The sequence below is a fragment of the Saccopteryx bilineata genome, chromosome 1, assembly GCF_036850765.1.
Source record: "Saccopteryx bilineata isolate mSacBil1 chromosome 1, mSacBil1_pri_phased_curated, whole genome shotgun sequence".
In the NCBI taxonomy this organism is placed as follows: domain Eukaryota; kingdom Metazoa; phylum Chordata; class Mammalia; order Chiroptera; family Emballonuridae; genus Saccopteryx; species Saccopteryx bilineata.
Window position 1 is genome coordinate 400,455,013 of NC_089490.1, and position 13,434 is coordinate 400,468,446.

Consider the following 13,434-nt stretch of genomic DNA (forward strand, 5'->3'; position numbering starts at 1 on the left):
GAAGCAGAAAGGAAAGCCCCTTGGCTAAACTTGCAGGAAGGGGTGGAAGTGGTTCATTTTCTTCCCAGGCCCCCCCCCCCAGTTGGAGGCTCCACAGAAGTCCTGTGTGTGTGTGTGCGCGCGCGCGTGCGCCGTGGTGTCAAGGGCCTCTGGAAGCCAGTTCCCTGATAAGCTATCCTCTTGGACTAAATGCCTGAAAGTCCACCATCAGTATGCTACCCCTCTTTTCACTCATGACTTTTGAACTGTATGAATTCATTTTTCAAACTCATTTCCTCTTAAGTTGTTCCAGCAAATTTTTTTTTAATGTTTATTTTATTGATTTTAGAGTGAAGAGGGGAGTGAGCAGGAGAAAGACAGGAACATCTGTTTCTGTATGTGCCCTGACCAGGGATCAAACCAGCAACTTCTGCACTTCGGGACAATGCTCCAATCAATAGAGCTATCTGGCCAGGGCTGTTCCAGCAAACACTTACTATGTGAGGAAGGTGCATGTGTGACAGGGACTGAGATGTTTATTTTATATGAGGCAGGGAGAGAGCTAAAAAGAGAAAGGGGTCCCTTTCCTGCCCTGGCTGTCAGTTGGTAAGAGTTGTTCAGTCGATTCCAAAATGTCAGTGACAAGTCTCATGGAAGTCACCAGCCTGCAGGTTTTGAGGACAGTGGGTCTCTCTCCAGCTGGGAATGGGGACTGAGCATTGCAGGATGAATGGTTTGAGTGGGTGAGCCCAGGCCGAACCCCAGCCAAGGGTGGGCTATGGGGGGGAAGCCAACATGAGCTTCCTGTCCTGGCTGCAGGCGGGCTGGGTTTGACTTCGTAAGGAGTCCGTGGCCCTCCAGCCTTTCTGTACCTGAAATCCGTCCGTTTGGGACAAAGATGAGAGTTTTTGCGCTTGTGTAAGCTCCAATGACTAAGGCCCTGGCATCTTTCAGGATCTCAGTGTACGCACAGTGGTTTAAATGCCTTCCTCCTCCAGGGAGCCTTCCAGACTTTCCGGCCAGCTATCAGCGCTCACCATTTTCTATTGCAGCCCTGTGCTTAGCCGCCTGTGCGCGGGGGTGGGGGGGTGGGGGGGTAGCTGGGCGCTCCTGCGGCCCCGTGTGCCCTCCCGCACGGAACCCAACCCGCGGCAAGCAAATACCTCTGAGCTGAAACATGAATGCCTCAGCCAGGCCTTTTGTATCCTGGGCCACCTGGGCCCAGGCCGGGTTCAACAAGTGTGGGCCAGGCCTCCCGTTCCCGCCCGACAGTTTCGTGCCTCCCCAGGCGCCCGGGGCGCGCTGGGCCGGGCTGGACCCAGTTAGGTGAGTTTCATTTCATCACCTGCAGAGCGTGCGAGCGCCGGTGCAAATAACGTTGCCTCCTCCCTTCCCCTGCTCCCTTCGAAACTCCCAAATCCCGTTGGCGAACGCTGCACCCCGGCGAGGAGTTCGGACGGGCGGGCGGTGGCTTGGCCGGTTGGGCAGCCGGGGACTGGGTGCCCTGCGCCCGCCCCCTGCCTCCGCACGGCCACCCCGCCCAGGCCGCGAGGCCACCTCACCAGCAGCGGAATGAAAACCGGTTCGACAGGTAACAAATAGGTGGGTTGTCACCGTTATTTCCCAACGCATGCGCCGTTGCTCCCCCAGCCACTCCAAGCTAATTAGCTCAGATCACCCCCGCTCCCCGCCCCAGCCACCAACACACACAGCCGCGAGCCAATAAAGCGTGAACCCGTCCGTCCGGCTCGCACTTTAAGACTTCCCGAGCGGCCGTGGGGGACACCAGTCGAGACGCGAAACGCTTACCTGCCGCTTCCCCCTCGTCCGGTGCACCAGGCTGCGGGAGTCCTCGTTCGGAAGAGTTGAAAACGCGCGCAGCGTCGGGGACACGGTCTCTCGGCGAAGCGCCGGAGCGCTTTGGCGACTCTCTCCCTGACCTGAGCCCTCCCCCGGCCGCCTCCAGCCCACCTAGGGAAAGGTGGGACGGTGCTGGCTCTGGTTACGGAAGTGGACGGTGCCGGGCGAGCAGGGTTCGAAAATGCCCCGCGCGTTTCTGGTGAAGAAGCCGTGCGTCTCCACGTGCAAGAGGAATTGGAGCGAGCTCCCCGACGAGGAGCGCGGCGAGATCTATGTGCCAGGTGAGGCACCGACCCGCGGGCCCCCACCCCGCCCTGCAGCCTGGGGCCCCGTCGAGGCGGCGGACGTGCGGGGCGCAGTGGCGCTAGTCCGGCGGCTGCAGTAGTTGGGGCGCCCGATTTAATGTTTAAGCGGCCGCAGCCCCGTTAGCCCGCGGCGCGGGGGGAGGGGAAGGCTGGGGCAGCGGAAGGAGATGCGGGTGGGGGCGGGGGACGGGGGCCTTGGGACGCCAGGTCTCGGCCAGAGCAGTTGCCAGGCTCCGTGGCGGGGCCGGCAGCAGGCCCGTCCCGAGGCGCGCGGGTCGGAGCGGTGCTTCCCTCCCTCTATCGGCCCGGGCTACGGCGGAGGGGAGGCAGCCGGGTGTGTCACCGCTCCGGGGACTCTCCACTCTCGCGTCGTAAACCTAGAAAGTCGGTACTTTTATGAGTCGGGAAGAGGGCACTGAAACAATGCCACTCTGGGGGGCAGGAAGCTAGCGGAGTTTCAGCTGAGATTTGTGCAAAATGTAAGAGAAGATTCAGTGTAAGCCGCCTTCATTGATCTCTCCCTCTCCCTACAACACTGGTGGCCAGAAGGTCGCGTGCGGTGAGGGTCGCGCCAGCAGGGTGCGCAGAGGCCGAAGGGAAGGCGCTCGGCTGCACCCCACTTGGTCTGAAGACAAAGGTGGGATCAGGTCTCACTCTGTTAGAAGCGAGCCTCCTCCAACCTTGCGGAGGACACAACTGAGCCGAAAGTGGTGTTAAGGAGGCCACCCCACAGCCAAGGGGACCAGGCCGGAGAAGCTGGTGCACCCAGTTTATTTTTGGAAGACGCCTTGACCGCGGCGTCGGAGTGCACTTTGAATGAGTAACCCGAGTTGTTTCTAACTCCAGCAGCATCTTCCTCTATTAGTCCAAAGAACGCTTCTGCTCCTAGCGGCCTCCCCACCCCCACCAAAATCTTCCGTCTGTAGAAAGTCAGTTTCGTTCATAACGCCCCCTCCTCAGGCTTTAGGGGTGGAGCGGGGGAGGGGGTGTGCCGAACACACGTCCAGCTCCTCCAAGGGGGGAGAGGTTGTAATTAACCAACCGACTTTGACCCTTGATCTGCTGGCTCCCTGGCACCGCCCCAGGCTGTAGGAAAGTAGTGAAATGAAGGCGGTGAAGGCCCTGTGAGGACTCTTGCCTCGGTTTCTCTTAGAAATACATTTTTGGTTGAGTGGGGAGAGCTTTGTGGCCTGATCCACCAAGCTCCAAAGTCCTGAAACGCTGACGGGATGTTGCATAGTTCATCCTTATCTCAAGCCCTGACACCCCTTTTCTATCGTCACCTTGACTGTGCCACAGGGTACTTCAGTGGGGAACTGAGACAAACGGGAAAGTGAGTTGCCTCCTCACAGGTGGATGAGAGTGTGGGCCAAGCCTGATGTTTATAGTTTTTTGCTTCCCCAAGTTCCCTGGCAAGGTGGCTGGTGTCCCACGTCCAGAAGGGCCTGGTGCAGCCGGGAGCCACTTCCTTCCGCCTGCCTCCTTCCTCACCTGTTTGACTTGCTGCCTAGCTGCTCCTTGGGATCTGATAAATTGAATTTGTACTGTGGTAAAGGTGAGCTGAGGCCTTGCGTGAAACTCAGCGGGCTGTTATTTTTAGTTTTATTTCGCATCCCAATCAGGAACAGATCATGTGTTGACTTTGACAAAGGACAAAGAAATTCGTTTGTTGAAATCACTGACTTTCTTTCGCCCTAGTGATTTTCCCCACTAGGGTTCTGGTGGCCTTAAGGGGAGTGCCTGAGGAGACCACTGGCTGCAGAGGATGGCATCTGGGTGTCTGTGTCACCTGCTGTTGCTGTCCAGGCGAGGGGGACCTGTAGGCTGCTGACTGCAGAATGGTCCCCAGATGTTGGGCGAGGGTCTAACCTGGAGGGTGCACGTGAGACTTTGTCCTCATTGCTGTGACAAGGAAGAGTCCTGTGGGGTCAAGCAAAAGGTAGAAGTTAAAGAGCTTAATTTTGCCTCAACAGCCATGTGGTCCGCTGGAGAATTTTCCCACAGTTTTTGGAAATGAGAAATGGAATGTTCTCGGGCCACGCTTGGTTGGCTCAGATGGCTGGGGGGGGGGGGGGTAGCCTGTTCCCTGGCTAGGCCATCCATCACCAGTCGACTGTGACCCCGGGAGCCAGCTGGGCACGTTTCCTTCACCCCACCTCACAGACTGGACACGTTGTGACCAGCTAAGCACTGACCCCTCTGTTCCCCCTGAGAGAGGCGCTGGAAGGGCTGGGGAACAGGGAAGTGTCTGAGGTCTAACCTTCCTGCCAGGGCCCTTGGAGATCAGAGAGCACCCTTAGCATCAGAGAGCACCTGGAAGGTTTTGGTTTTTTACTGACTGAAGGTCTCGGCCCCAGCCCGGCTGCTCAGACTCCAGGGCCCCAGTCTGACCAGCACTCCCACCTTTATACCTAAGGCACAGTTCAAGAGTTTCCCCACCCCAGGCCACAACCTTTCCCTGGGCCTCACTCTCCTCCAGAGCCAGGGAAAAGCCCAGAAGTAGCTGGAGGGCCACAGTGGGGAGGAGATGGCTCCACTCATGCTGGGAACGTTGAAAGGGTTTGCAGTTAAGGTTAAGATGCTACTTCTTGGGGCCCTTCACTCCTCTTTCCCCCTAGTCCCCCCTGGCATTTCTCCTTTGTTATGTCAATATTGACTGTGGTTTGCAGGGAGTAATGCTGGTTTCTGGAGGATGAACTTGGGCACCTGGACCCCGGGGGCCAAATTCCCTGTCATAGACGGAAGGGGAAGCTCCAATCAGGTCCTCCAAGCCGCACTGAGGCAATCTCACAAGACCAGAAAGCGTCCCGAAGGTAGCCAGAGCCTGGATGCTGGAAAGATGTCCTCTTGACCGTGAGCATCCCAGGGCCTCTTCCAGGCCCCCACCCACCAGCTCCTCTGCTTGGAGCCTCTGCCGGCTGTTCTGCTGGCTCATCAGCACATGAACACCCGGAGGAGGGAGACTGGCCTTTCCTTAGCCCGGCCCTCACTGGACAGTGTGGGGACATTGGCAGCACTCTTTCCAGGCCAAATCAGAAAGGCTGAGAAAGTCAGCTTTGGGTCCCAGAATACATGTGTGGAGGCGGGGAGAGATTATCATTCCTAGGAAGTGTTGGGAGTGGAGGACATGTCAGCCGTGCTCTCCAGGGGGCAAGACTGGGAGAATGGACAGCCAGACAGTAGATGGGGACAGAAGAGCAACTTGGGCCTGAGCAGGGGGGGCTAGATGGGACTTCTACTTGTCCCATGGGGTGCCATCACCCAAACTACCAAGCTGTTTGTCCCCAGCTTGGGTGACCCAAGGCAGAATCCTGCCAGGCTATTTGTCCCAGAAAAAGAGCTAGTCCTCTGGGCAAGGGAGGACCAAAGTGAACCATGGGCTTTGTTGATGTCAGGGTTCCTTTTTAACACTGTTCACTTCCAACAAGTCTGTGTGAAGCCCCACAGGGATGCCCAGCCCTGTGCTAGACAGGGTGGTAGGAAGGACCGGACCTAGTGTGAGGGCTAAAGCAAGCAATTTCAACTTCATTATGGACACGTGAGAAAAGCAGTTGGGAAGCGGGGAAGACAAGGGACACTGCCCGAGAGAAAAACTTGAAAAACTTGACGGTTGTAGAACAGAAACACCAGGATGAGAGGCAGACCCATTATGTTTCCAGGGCTGTGGCTGTGTCCCCAATCCCTCCAGCTGGCTGGCACTGGCCTCTTCTCGGGCACTGCTAGGTGACCTGCTGGGGCTGGAGGAGACGTGCATGAGACCCCTGCCCTTGCTGATAAGGGTGTCCGCCTCACACCAACCTGGGCTGTTCTGACACACTGGGCTCCCCCATGCCATTCAGGGCCGAGTGAACACCACTGCCCCCAAGGTTGGCCCCAGCCCCAGCCCCTTGGTCAGAGGCTATGCATCCTCACATCTGCTTCACTTGCTCTCTCTCCCCAGAGCTCTGGGGACCAGACCTTGTGCCCAGCCCTGACCTGAGGCCTAAGACAGAGCAGAACCTGCCACTCTATCCAGTATTTGGCCCAGTAACTTTTAATCTAAGAGAGCCAGGTCTTGCTGAGGGTGCGGAAGGGGAAGGTCCTTGGGTGGGAAGCTGCCCTGGCCCTGTACCCTCAATATCATGCAGGTGGAGACAACTTGGGCCAACAGAAGGAGAAACCACAAACCCCTTGAGGGAGTGAGGAGAGGGCCTGGCTGGTTTGGCCTTGCCACACTTCACAGCTGTGGGAGGGTAGTGAGTAGCCACAGCGGCCACCGCCTTGCCGGAAATATCTAATTAGGGGACAGAGCCTCACAAGCAGGGCCCAACCAGTTCTGCTTCCTGCCTCTTGCCACTCAGTGACGCCCAGTGACAGGAGCAGCACGCCACCGACAGCACTCCCCTCCCTGTGCGTGCAGCAGCATCAGGGACACACTCATGAGGGTGGTGGGAAGACAGGTTTGGTGGGGTAGCTGCACTGAGGTAAACACCTCTCAGTGGGGGGAGGGGAGGCACAGAAGCCAAAGCAGGCAGGCTCACCCCCTGTCCCCAGTTCCTCCGCACCATCATTTCAAGATTTCTAGGTAATAGCCTTACCAGGCAGTGGCACAGTGGATAGAGCATCACACTGGGACACAGAGGACCCAGGTTCAAAACCTGGAGGTTGCCGGCTTGAGCGTGGGCTCACCAGCTTAAGTGCAGGGTCACTGGCTTGAGAATGGGATCATAGTCACTGGCTTGAGCCCAAAGGTTGCTGGCTTGAAGCCCCAGGTCGCTGACTTGAACAAGGGGTCACTCGGTCTGCTGTAGCCTCCAGTCAAGGCACATATGAGAAATCAATCAATGAACAATTAACGTGCCGCAATGGAGAATTGATGCTTCTCATCTCTTTCCCTTCCTGTCTGTCTGTCCCTATCTGTCCCTCTCTCTGTCTCTGTCTCTGTCACGAAAGAAAAAAACACATTTCTGTATAATAGGAGAAGCAGGCACAGGGTCTCCTCCCAATATGGCGTGGATCCTTAGAACCCTAACCACGAACCCCCACCTACTGCAGCAAGGGAACCAAGAGTCACAACCCCTCTCACCTGCTGTCCCTCCTCCCTCTGCTGCGTTGTTGTGACACTTCATGTAGCAATTTAGCATGCGCTGGTAGGTGAAGGCCTTCTGACAAATGTGGCAGGTAAAAAGGTCTCTACTGGGACTGTCCCCCAGAGTCACCTGTGGGTAAAGACAGTCTTTGTGACAAATACCCAGGAACAGATTGTAGAGGTTCCTGTTCGTCTCTGTCTAGATTGAGAAATGAGAATTGTTGTTCGGTTTTGGATTCTCAGCCAAGATCTCCAGTAGCTGCTAGCCTGGCAACAGAAGCTGCCAACACTCGGACATGCCCTTGTGCCCCCCCAGCCCCTGTCCCGCAGTCACAGACAGCCATCACTGCAGCCAGACAAGAGGGATCCCCAGGAGTTGTGCCTTCTAGGACTTGAGGAGGCGCCATGCCAGCTCAGAGGCCAGGCCAGGGCCAGGCACTGGTGAATCAACTCCCAGAATGAGGTGGCTCATTAAAGTCCCCCGGACAGACGGACGCCAGTGCCAGCAGAACAGGTTTTGGGCGGCAGGCTGGCGCATTCTTCCCCTGTCAAACCTTTGTTGTGTTTTGAGGGGGCGAGGGCCAGCGCCTCTCCCGAAACTTCATTGCTCTCATATTCACCCTCCATTAGCACGTTCCTCTGCCTCCCCCCCACCCGTCTGTCCACCCCAGGCCCCGTGCCAGTGTCCTGGGAGAGGAGGGGAGGGCAGTGGCCCTCCTGCCCGGGCCTGGTCTACTCGTCTCACCAGCTGTGGGCAGCGGGATGCAGAGGGCCTTGCCATGGTTTGACACTCTCACTCAATCTTCTGAGTCTCCCTCCCTGAAGCACACTCATTCGTTCTTTCTTCGCCCCTCTTGATTTTTTCCTCCTGAGCGTGTTCTTAGCTCATCGGTTTTATGTACAGAGCTGAGCCTTTCTGGAAGAAAAATCTTGACTAAACTGAAACATTAGATTGTTTGCCCCAGCTATAAACTTTAAAACTTGTTTCCTCTGTGCCACTGAGAACTCTTCCTTCTCCCTAACCAAGACTAGAGCCAAGGCTCTCTGGCCCCGTTGAGTGTGAGGTGTCTGCTGTGGGGAGCGGTCATGTCAAAGGCTGCCAGGTATCGGTGCTGTGGAGGGCGGGAGACAGCCCTCACTGCAGCAGCCAGCGAGCAAGCGGTTCCTGCTGTGGGGGAGGGTTGCATAACAACTGGGCAGGGCGCCCAGGAGACTGTTACGTAGCATCCACCTGCTGCTCCCTGACCTCCTCCCTGCCCCACCCCACCTGGCCTGTTTGCCTGCCAAGCCAGGCCAGCGGGAATGGGGAGCCCGGTGCCCTGATGAGGTACAGTAGCAGGAATTGGCCTGTCCGAGGAGGAGGGGGCAAAGAACACCATCCCTCCAAGGCCAGCGGCTTCATCTACCCAGAGGAGAGGCCCAGAATGGCCCGGGCCTCCAGGGGTACCCTTTGTCCTTGAAGGAGCATGGTGAGACCTGGAATCCAGAGGGACTGGCCCAGGTGGGGCAAGCAGACGACTCTGGAGGGATAATTGGCAGGGCAGGTTTGGTCCTCCCAGTTCCGCTAAGACACAAATTACTCAGCGGGCAGACCTGCGGGTCGTGGCGCTTGGCTGGCGTCACCTGTAATTACCTTAATGGGGCAGGAGGGAGGTGCAGTGCACAGTGGGCTCAGGGTAGCCTGGCTCTGCCACATGCCTGCGAGGGGTGGGATGGACACTCCAGGTTCCGGCCAGCTCACCGCCAGGGAACCTTCCTGAAATCCCACCAAACCCCCTTTTGTCCATCAAGCCCCTCACCTGGCTGTTTTTCTCTCTGCAGTCAGCCTGGGCTTCTGTCCACCACAGCCCTACCTGGAACCAGAGCCATCGGTGGCTGAACCCCCTTCTTGCCCCTTGGCTTTGGACATGAGCCTTCGGGACTCCAGCTATAGTGTGGCGTCTGGACCTTGCGTGGTGGCCCAACTGCCCTCTGAAGACATGGGCCGCTTGGCAGACCCCCAGAGCAGAGATCATGGCTTCTTGCGCACCAAGATGAAGGTACTGACCCTCACACGGTCTCTGAGGACCAAAGGCACATGTGTAGCCCTGTGGCTAGCCCGGGAGAGGTGGCACAAACCAGACCCAGGGAATGACTGGCCTTGGACCTGGGTCCAGGTCTCTGCAGAGCAGCGAGCCTTGCTGGGCAGAGGCAGGGCTGAGCAAGAAGAAAAGTGAGTCTGAACTGAGATTGCAAAGCCTTGGGGAGAAGCAGTGGGTTTCAAAAGACATTTAACCCTTTGGGACCCATTCTAGGGGTTTAGTTTTATTTCTGGCCTTAAGGGGGGCCACCTCTTTACACCAAAGCCCAAGGAAAATCAGGGGACATGAAGCTGGCTCAGCATCTTCTCCTGGGCCCCCGTCTGGGCTGCACTGTGAGTGAGGTGTGGAGTCCGCTCAGTGGGTGACAGCCTGCTGAGGCCCGGTGTGTGGCTGCTAGCAGCGTGCGAGGCCTTGCACGGAGCGCGGGCCTGGGAAGTAGTAAGTGTGCTCCAATCAAGGGAAATGCCCCTGCTTTTGAGGAGCACACAAACAGCAGGGCCGCCCCTGACTGGGCCTACCTTCCTACGGCTCCGGGACGCGGCAGCACCTGTCAGCCCTGATCTAGTGGAAGGGTTCTCAAAGCGCTATCCTGTGTGCCAAAAGGCTGGAGAAAACTGGCAGCGGAATGCTGTTTCTTCCTCTGCTCCCCGTGGAGGCCAAGTGTATGTAGTAACAGAAGGGGAACCACCGAGACATGTGCCCTGGTCCCCCGTACACGCTTCCTCCAGTCGGGGCCCCAGTGGGTAGAAAGTGCAGAGAGAACACAGGGCACAGGAGAGCAGGTGTGCTGGAGTGAGTCCTGGTCTTGGCTAGCTGGCGACAAGGGGCATTTCCCGGGTGCCAGAGCCGTACAGGAGGAGGAGCTGTGGTGTGACGGGGTGCATTTGGTGCCCAGGGAGCTCAGGAGGAGCTGCCAGCAACAGGGCCACCCACAAAGTTCAAGCAATCTCAGACCATGATCAGAGGTGGAACATCGAGACCACATCTCCACTTCTGAATAGATTTGAGATTTTCTATAATGACAAAAAAGAAAGAAAAAGAAAACTGTTTGTAAGTGAGAAAGTTACCAGGATAGTAAAGGGACTCCAACCACAGCCTGCCAGGCCTGGCTCAGGTAGAACTGCAGGGCTGAGCTGACCCGGAGGGGCCTCCGCCTGGAACGGCTGCCCAGGGGACCATGAGACCATGTCTGGGACATTTCTTCTCTGTCCTAAGGCATAGAACGAAAACAGAAATTAGAGGGCTTGTGAAGGGAGAACTTTCTAGAAAGTAGCATTGCTGCTACGGATGAACTGCTGTTTATATAGGGAGTTGGCTGCCCCTCGCCAGAACAGAAGGGGCTGGATGGCAGCCTTGAAGGGGGTTGGGAACCACAGAGGAGCCCGATCAGAAGCCCGACCTGGTCCCTTCTGGCCCAGGGGCAGTTGCACAGAGACGCAGCTTGTGGGTAGGCAGTGTTTTCCTTAGGCTGTCTGGGGGCTGGCACTGTGCCCTCCCAATCTACCAATCTGTTCCTGGGTATTCGTCACAAAGACTGTCTTCACCCACAGGTGACTCTGGGGGACAGTCCCAGTGGAGACCTTTTTACCTGCCACATTTGTCAGAAGGCCTTCACCTACCAGCGCATGCTGAATCGCCACATGAAGTGTCACAATGACGTCAAAAGGCACCTCTGCACCTACTGTGGGAAGGGTTTCAATGACACCTTTGACCTGAAGAGACACGTCCGCACCCACACTGGTGAGAGGAGCCCTGTGGTTGGGGACCTGCCTGAGGCCACAGGGGGACTGCAGGAAGGCCTGCTCCCTGGGGACAGGCAGCCTGGGAGGGACACCTTGGAGCTCTGGGCGGAAGTCCTCAGCTCAGTGGTTAGGTCCCTCAGGGAGCTGGCGAGGGACAGGCCTCTGTCCCTTCCTCTTCCTCAGGGTCAAGTAGCCTGGCCTTTCTGTGTCTGGGAAGCTGCTGTCAGGTCCCTGACACCCAGCCCTGTCCTCGTAGGCGTGCGGCCCTACAAATGTAGCCTGTGTGACAAGGCCTTCACACAGCGCTGCTCACTGGAGTCTCATCTCAAGAAGATCCATGGCGTTCAGCAGAAGTACGCGTACAAGGAGCGGCGGGCCAAGCTGTACGTGTGCGAGGAGTGTGGCTGCACGTCCGAGAGCCAGGAGGGCCACGTCCTGCACCTGAAGGAGCACCACCCTGACAGCCCACTGCTGCGTAAGACCTCCAAGAAGGTGGCCGTGGCCCTGCAGAACACCGTCACCTCCCTGCTGCAGAGCAACCACCACCTCTGAGCGGCGGTGCCCTGGCCCGGGCAGGCCCCAGAGGGGCCGCGGGGGCCACCCTGCTACCTGCCAGTGCGCCCTCCTCAGCCTCCTGCTGGAGCATGGGTGATCAGGACCGGAGCCCCAGGCACACGTCCTCAGCCCCGCACTGGCCTCTGCTCATATTCACACTTTTGTATTATGGGCGGAGGCCGATCCAAGACGAGGCAGTGTGTAAGTCTGGGGCGGGAGCCAGGCCAAGGCTGCCCTCAATTGGAGTGGCTCACCTACAGAGACAGGACTTCCTTCCCAGAGGAGATATGTGAGGATGACCCTCTGACCTGCCTCTGCAGCCAGGGGCAGAGGCTGCTGCTCCCCCGTGGACTACACAGCCAGGAGCACTGGCAAAAAGCACCCTGTGGACTGCAGCAATGGAGGAGCTGGTGACAACCTGCTTGGTGGTGCTTCTAATGCTCAGGGTTGCCGGGGGCTTTGCTCTCGACGGATGCACACGTGTACACGGCTGTTGACACGTGCACATGCACACACAGGAGGCCTTTCCATATATCACCTCATTTTTAAGAAATCGATGACAAGGTGCCAAGGAGATTTTATTTCCTTTTTTTAAAGATGACAAATGTATAGATATTAATATATTTTTGGTGCCGATGGTAACTATTTTTAAGAGCGACAGAGCTAGCTTATCTCCCTCCCCATGCGGTTCTATTTATCCTGGACATTTCACACGTCCTCTGGGCCTTGGCTCTGGGGAAGCTGCCCTGACCCACCTCCGGCTTCATTCCGCCTGAGATATTTAACCTGAGTCCTTCCTCGGGCCCTGCCTGGAGGATGCACTGCCCCTCCTGCTCGTCCCCTGCCTCCAGGACAGCGCCACATCTGCTCTTTCCCATAGCCTTTCTCCGCTGACTGAGGGCCTCCCAATCTGATAATGGACATTTTGTGGAACTCACCGTTCTAGAGGTTGAGGGTTTGTCCAGCAACAACTTTAGGGGTGAGCCTGGTGGGATGGATCTTTGAGAGGCTCAGAGTCCATGCCTGAAGCACTTCCTGGAGTCCAGGGCCAGGCCGCAAGGCCTGCTCTTTCCTGGTTGAGTCAGAAACCCTAGGACAGCAGCAAAGAATTGGGTCAGAATAATAACCAGACACATCAGAAACCTGTAGAGGGAGGACAGTATTAGATGGTTAATAAGTTATATTTGTAGCTTTTTCTTCTTGTTTTTCAAATAGCAGGGCTGGGTCTCGAGTGCCTAAGGAGAGAGCCACCATCTCTGGGCCAGTCAGCCCCACCTGAGGGACTCAGCCAGGCTCCCTTGGCTTAGCTGGGTTTCCTGCTAATAACAGGAAAGGGCTGTGCGTCAAAGGGGGGAGTGGGGCAGGGGTTGGAGCCAGCCTGCCGAAGAATGAGAACACGCACTGGAAAGGGGTCCAGAACCCAGCCGGCTGGGCCGCCCATGAAGCCCGACTCCAGGCAGACTGTGCCCAGGGAGGGCAGCAAGGCGCCTCACTGACACCCTCCCAAAGGAAGAGTCTTATTATTTTATTTTATTTTATAGAGTGTGTGGGAGCTGCTATATTCTGGAAGTTCTATAGGATAAAATAACGTTATCTGGAAGCTCTGTTTGTTTACATTATTGTGTCCCTATGTTTGTTGTCAATCTGAGGGAGTCGCAAGGCTCTGGGTTGTCTATTTTATTTTATAACTTTCTCCCCAGCTATTAAACTCAGAAAAATTCTTTCTGTTTCTGGTTTTTTTTGTTTCTCCTTTTTGGCCTTATAGGCCCCCTTTTCCACTTGCAGAAAAATTAATGAAAGAAATTGATACGTTCTATTCAAAGCTTTACTCTTTTATGGTTCCC

At 56.7% G+C, this 13,434-nt stretch overlaps 1 protein-coding gene and 1 long non-coding RNA gene across 3 annotated transcripts; one reads left to right on the forward strand and one right to left on the reverse strand.

The window, feature by feature from the left end:
- The first annotated feature begins 1,784 nt into the window (after positions 1 to 1,784).
- On the forward strand, positions 1,785 to 11,953 carry OVOL1 (ovo like transcriptional repressor 1). Of its 2 annotated transcripts, none has more exons than XM_066252062.1 (4): positions 1,785 to 2,120; positions 9,034 to 9,251; positions 10,844 to 11,033; positions 11,292 to 11,953. In XM_066252062.1, exons 1-4 carry the CDS (start codon positions 2,021 to 2,023, stop codon positions 11,585 to 11,587), a joined length of 804 nt encoding a protein of 267 aa, XP_066108159.1. In that variant the 5' UTR covers positions 1,785 to 2,020; the 3' UTR covers positions 11,588 to 11,953. The 2 variants fall into 2 exon arrangements, with proteins under 2 accessions (XP_066108159.1, XP_066108160.1); XM_066252063.1 differs by lacking the exon at positions 1,785 to 2,120 and adding an exon at positions 8,583 to 8,681.
- On the reverse strand, positions 3,750 to 8,359 carry LOC136318932 (uncharacterized). Its single transcript, XR_010728141.1, has 3 exons — positions 7,958 to 8,359; positions 7,210 to 7,342; positions 3,750 to 4,064 (listed from the first exon to the last, which is right to left on the reverse strand). It is a non-coding gene; the product is annotated as an uncharacterized lncRNA (long non-coding RNA).
- Positions 11,954 to 13,434: the final 1,481 nt, after the last annotated feature.

What these genes read in the sequence shown, in the direction of transcription:
- OVOL1 (XM_066252062.1), top strand. Translation starts at nt 2,021, where the DNA reads ATGCCCCGCGCGTTTCTGGTGAAGAAGCCGTGCGTCTCCACGTGCAAG. An exon ending in CGGCGAGATCTATGTGCCAG is followed by an intron (nt 2,121 to 9,033) that starts GTGAGGCACCGA and finishes TTCTCTCTGCAG; the next exon opens with TCAGCCTGGGCTTCTGTCCA. An exon ending in TCTTGCGCACCAAGATGAAG is followed by an intron (nt 9,252 to 10,843) that starts GTACTGACCCTC and finishes CTTCACCCACAG; the next exon opens with GTGACTCTGGGGGACAGTCC.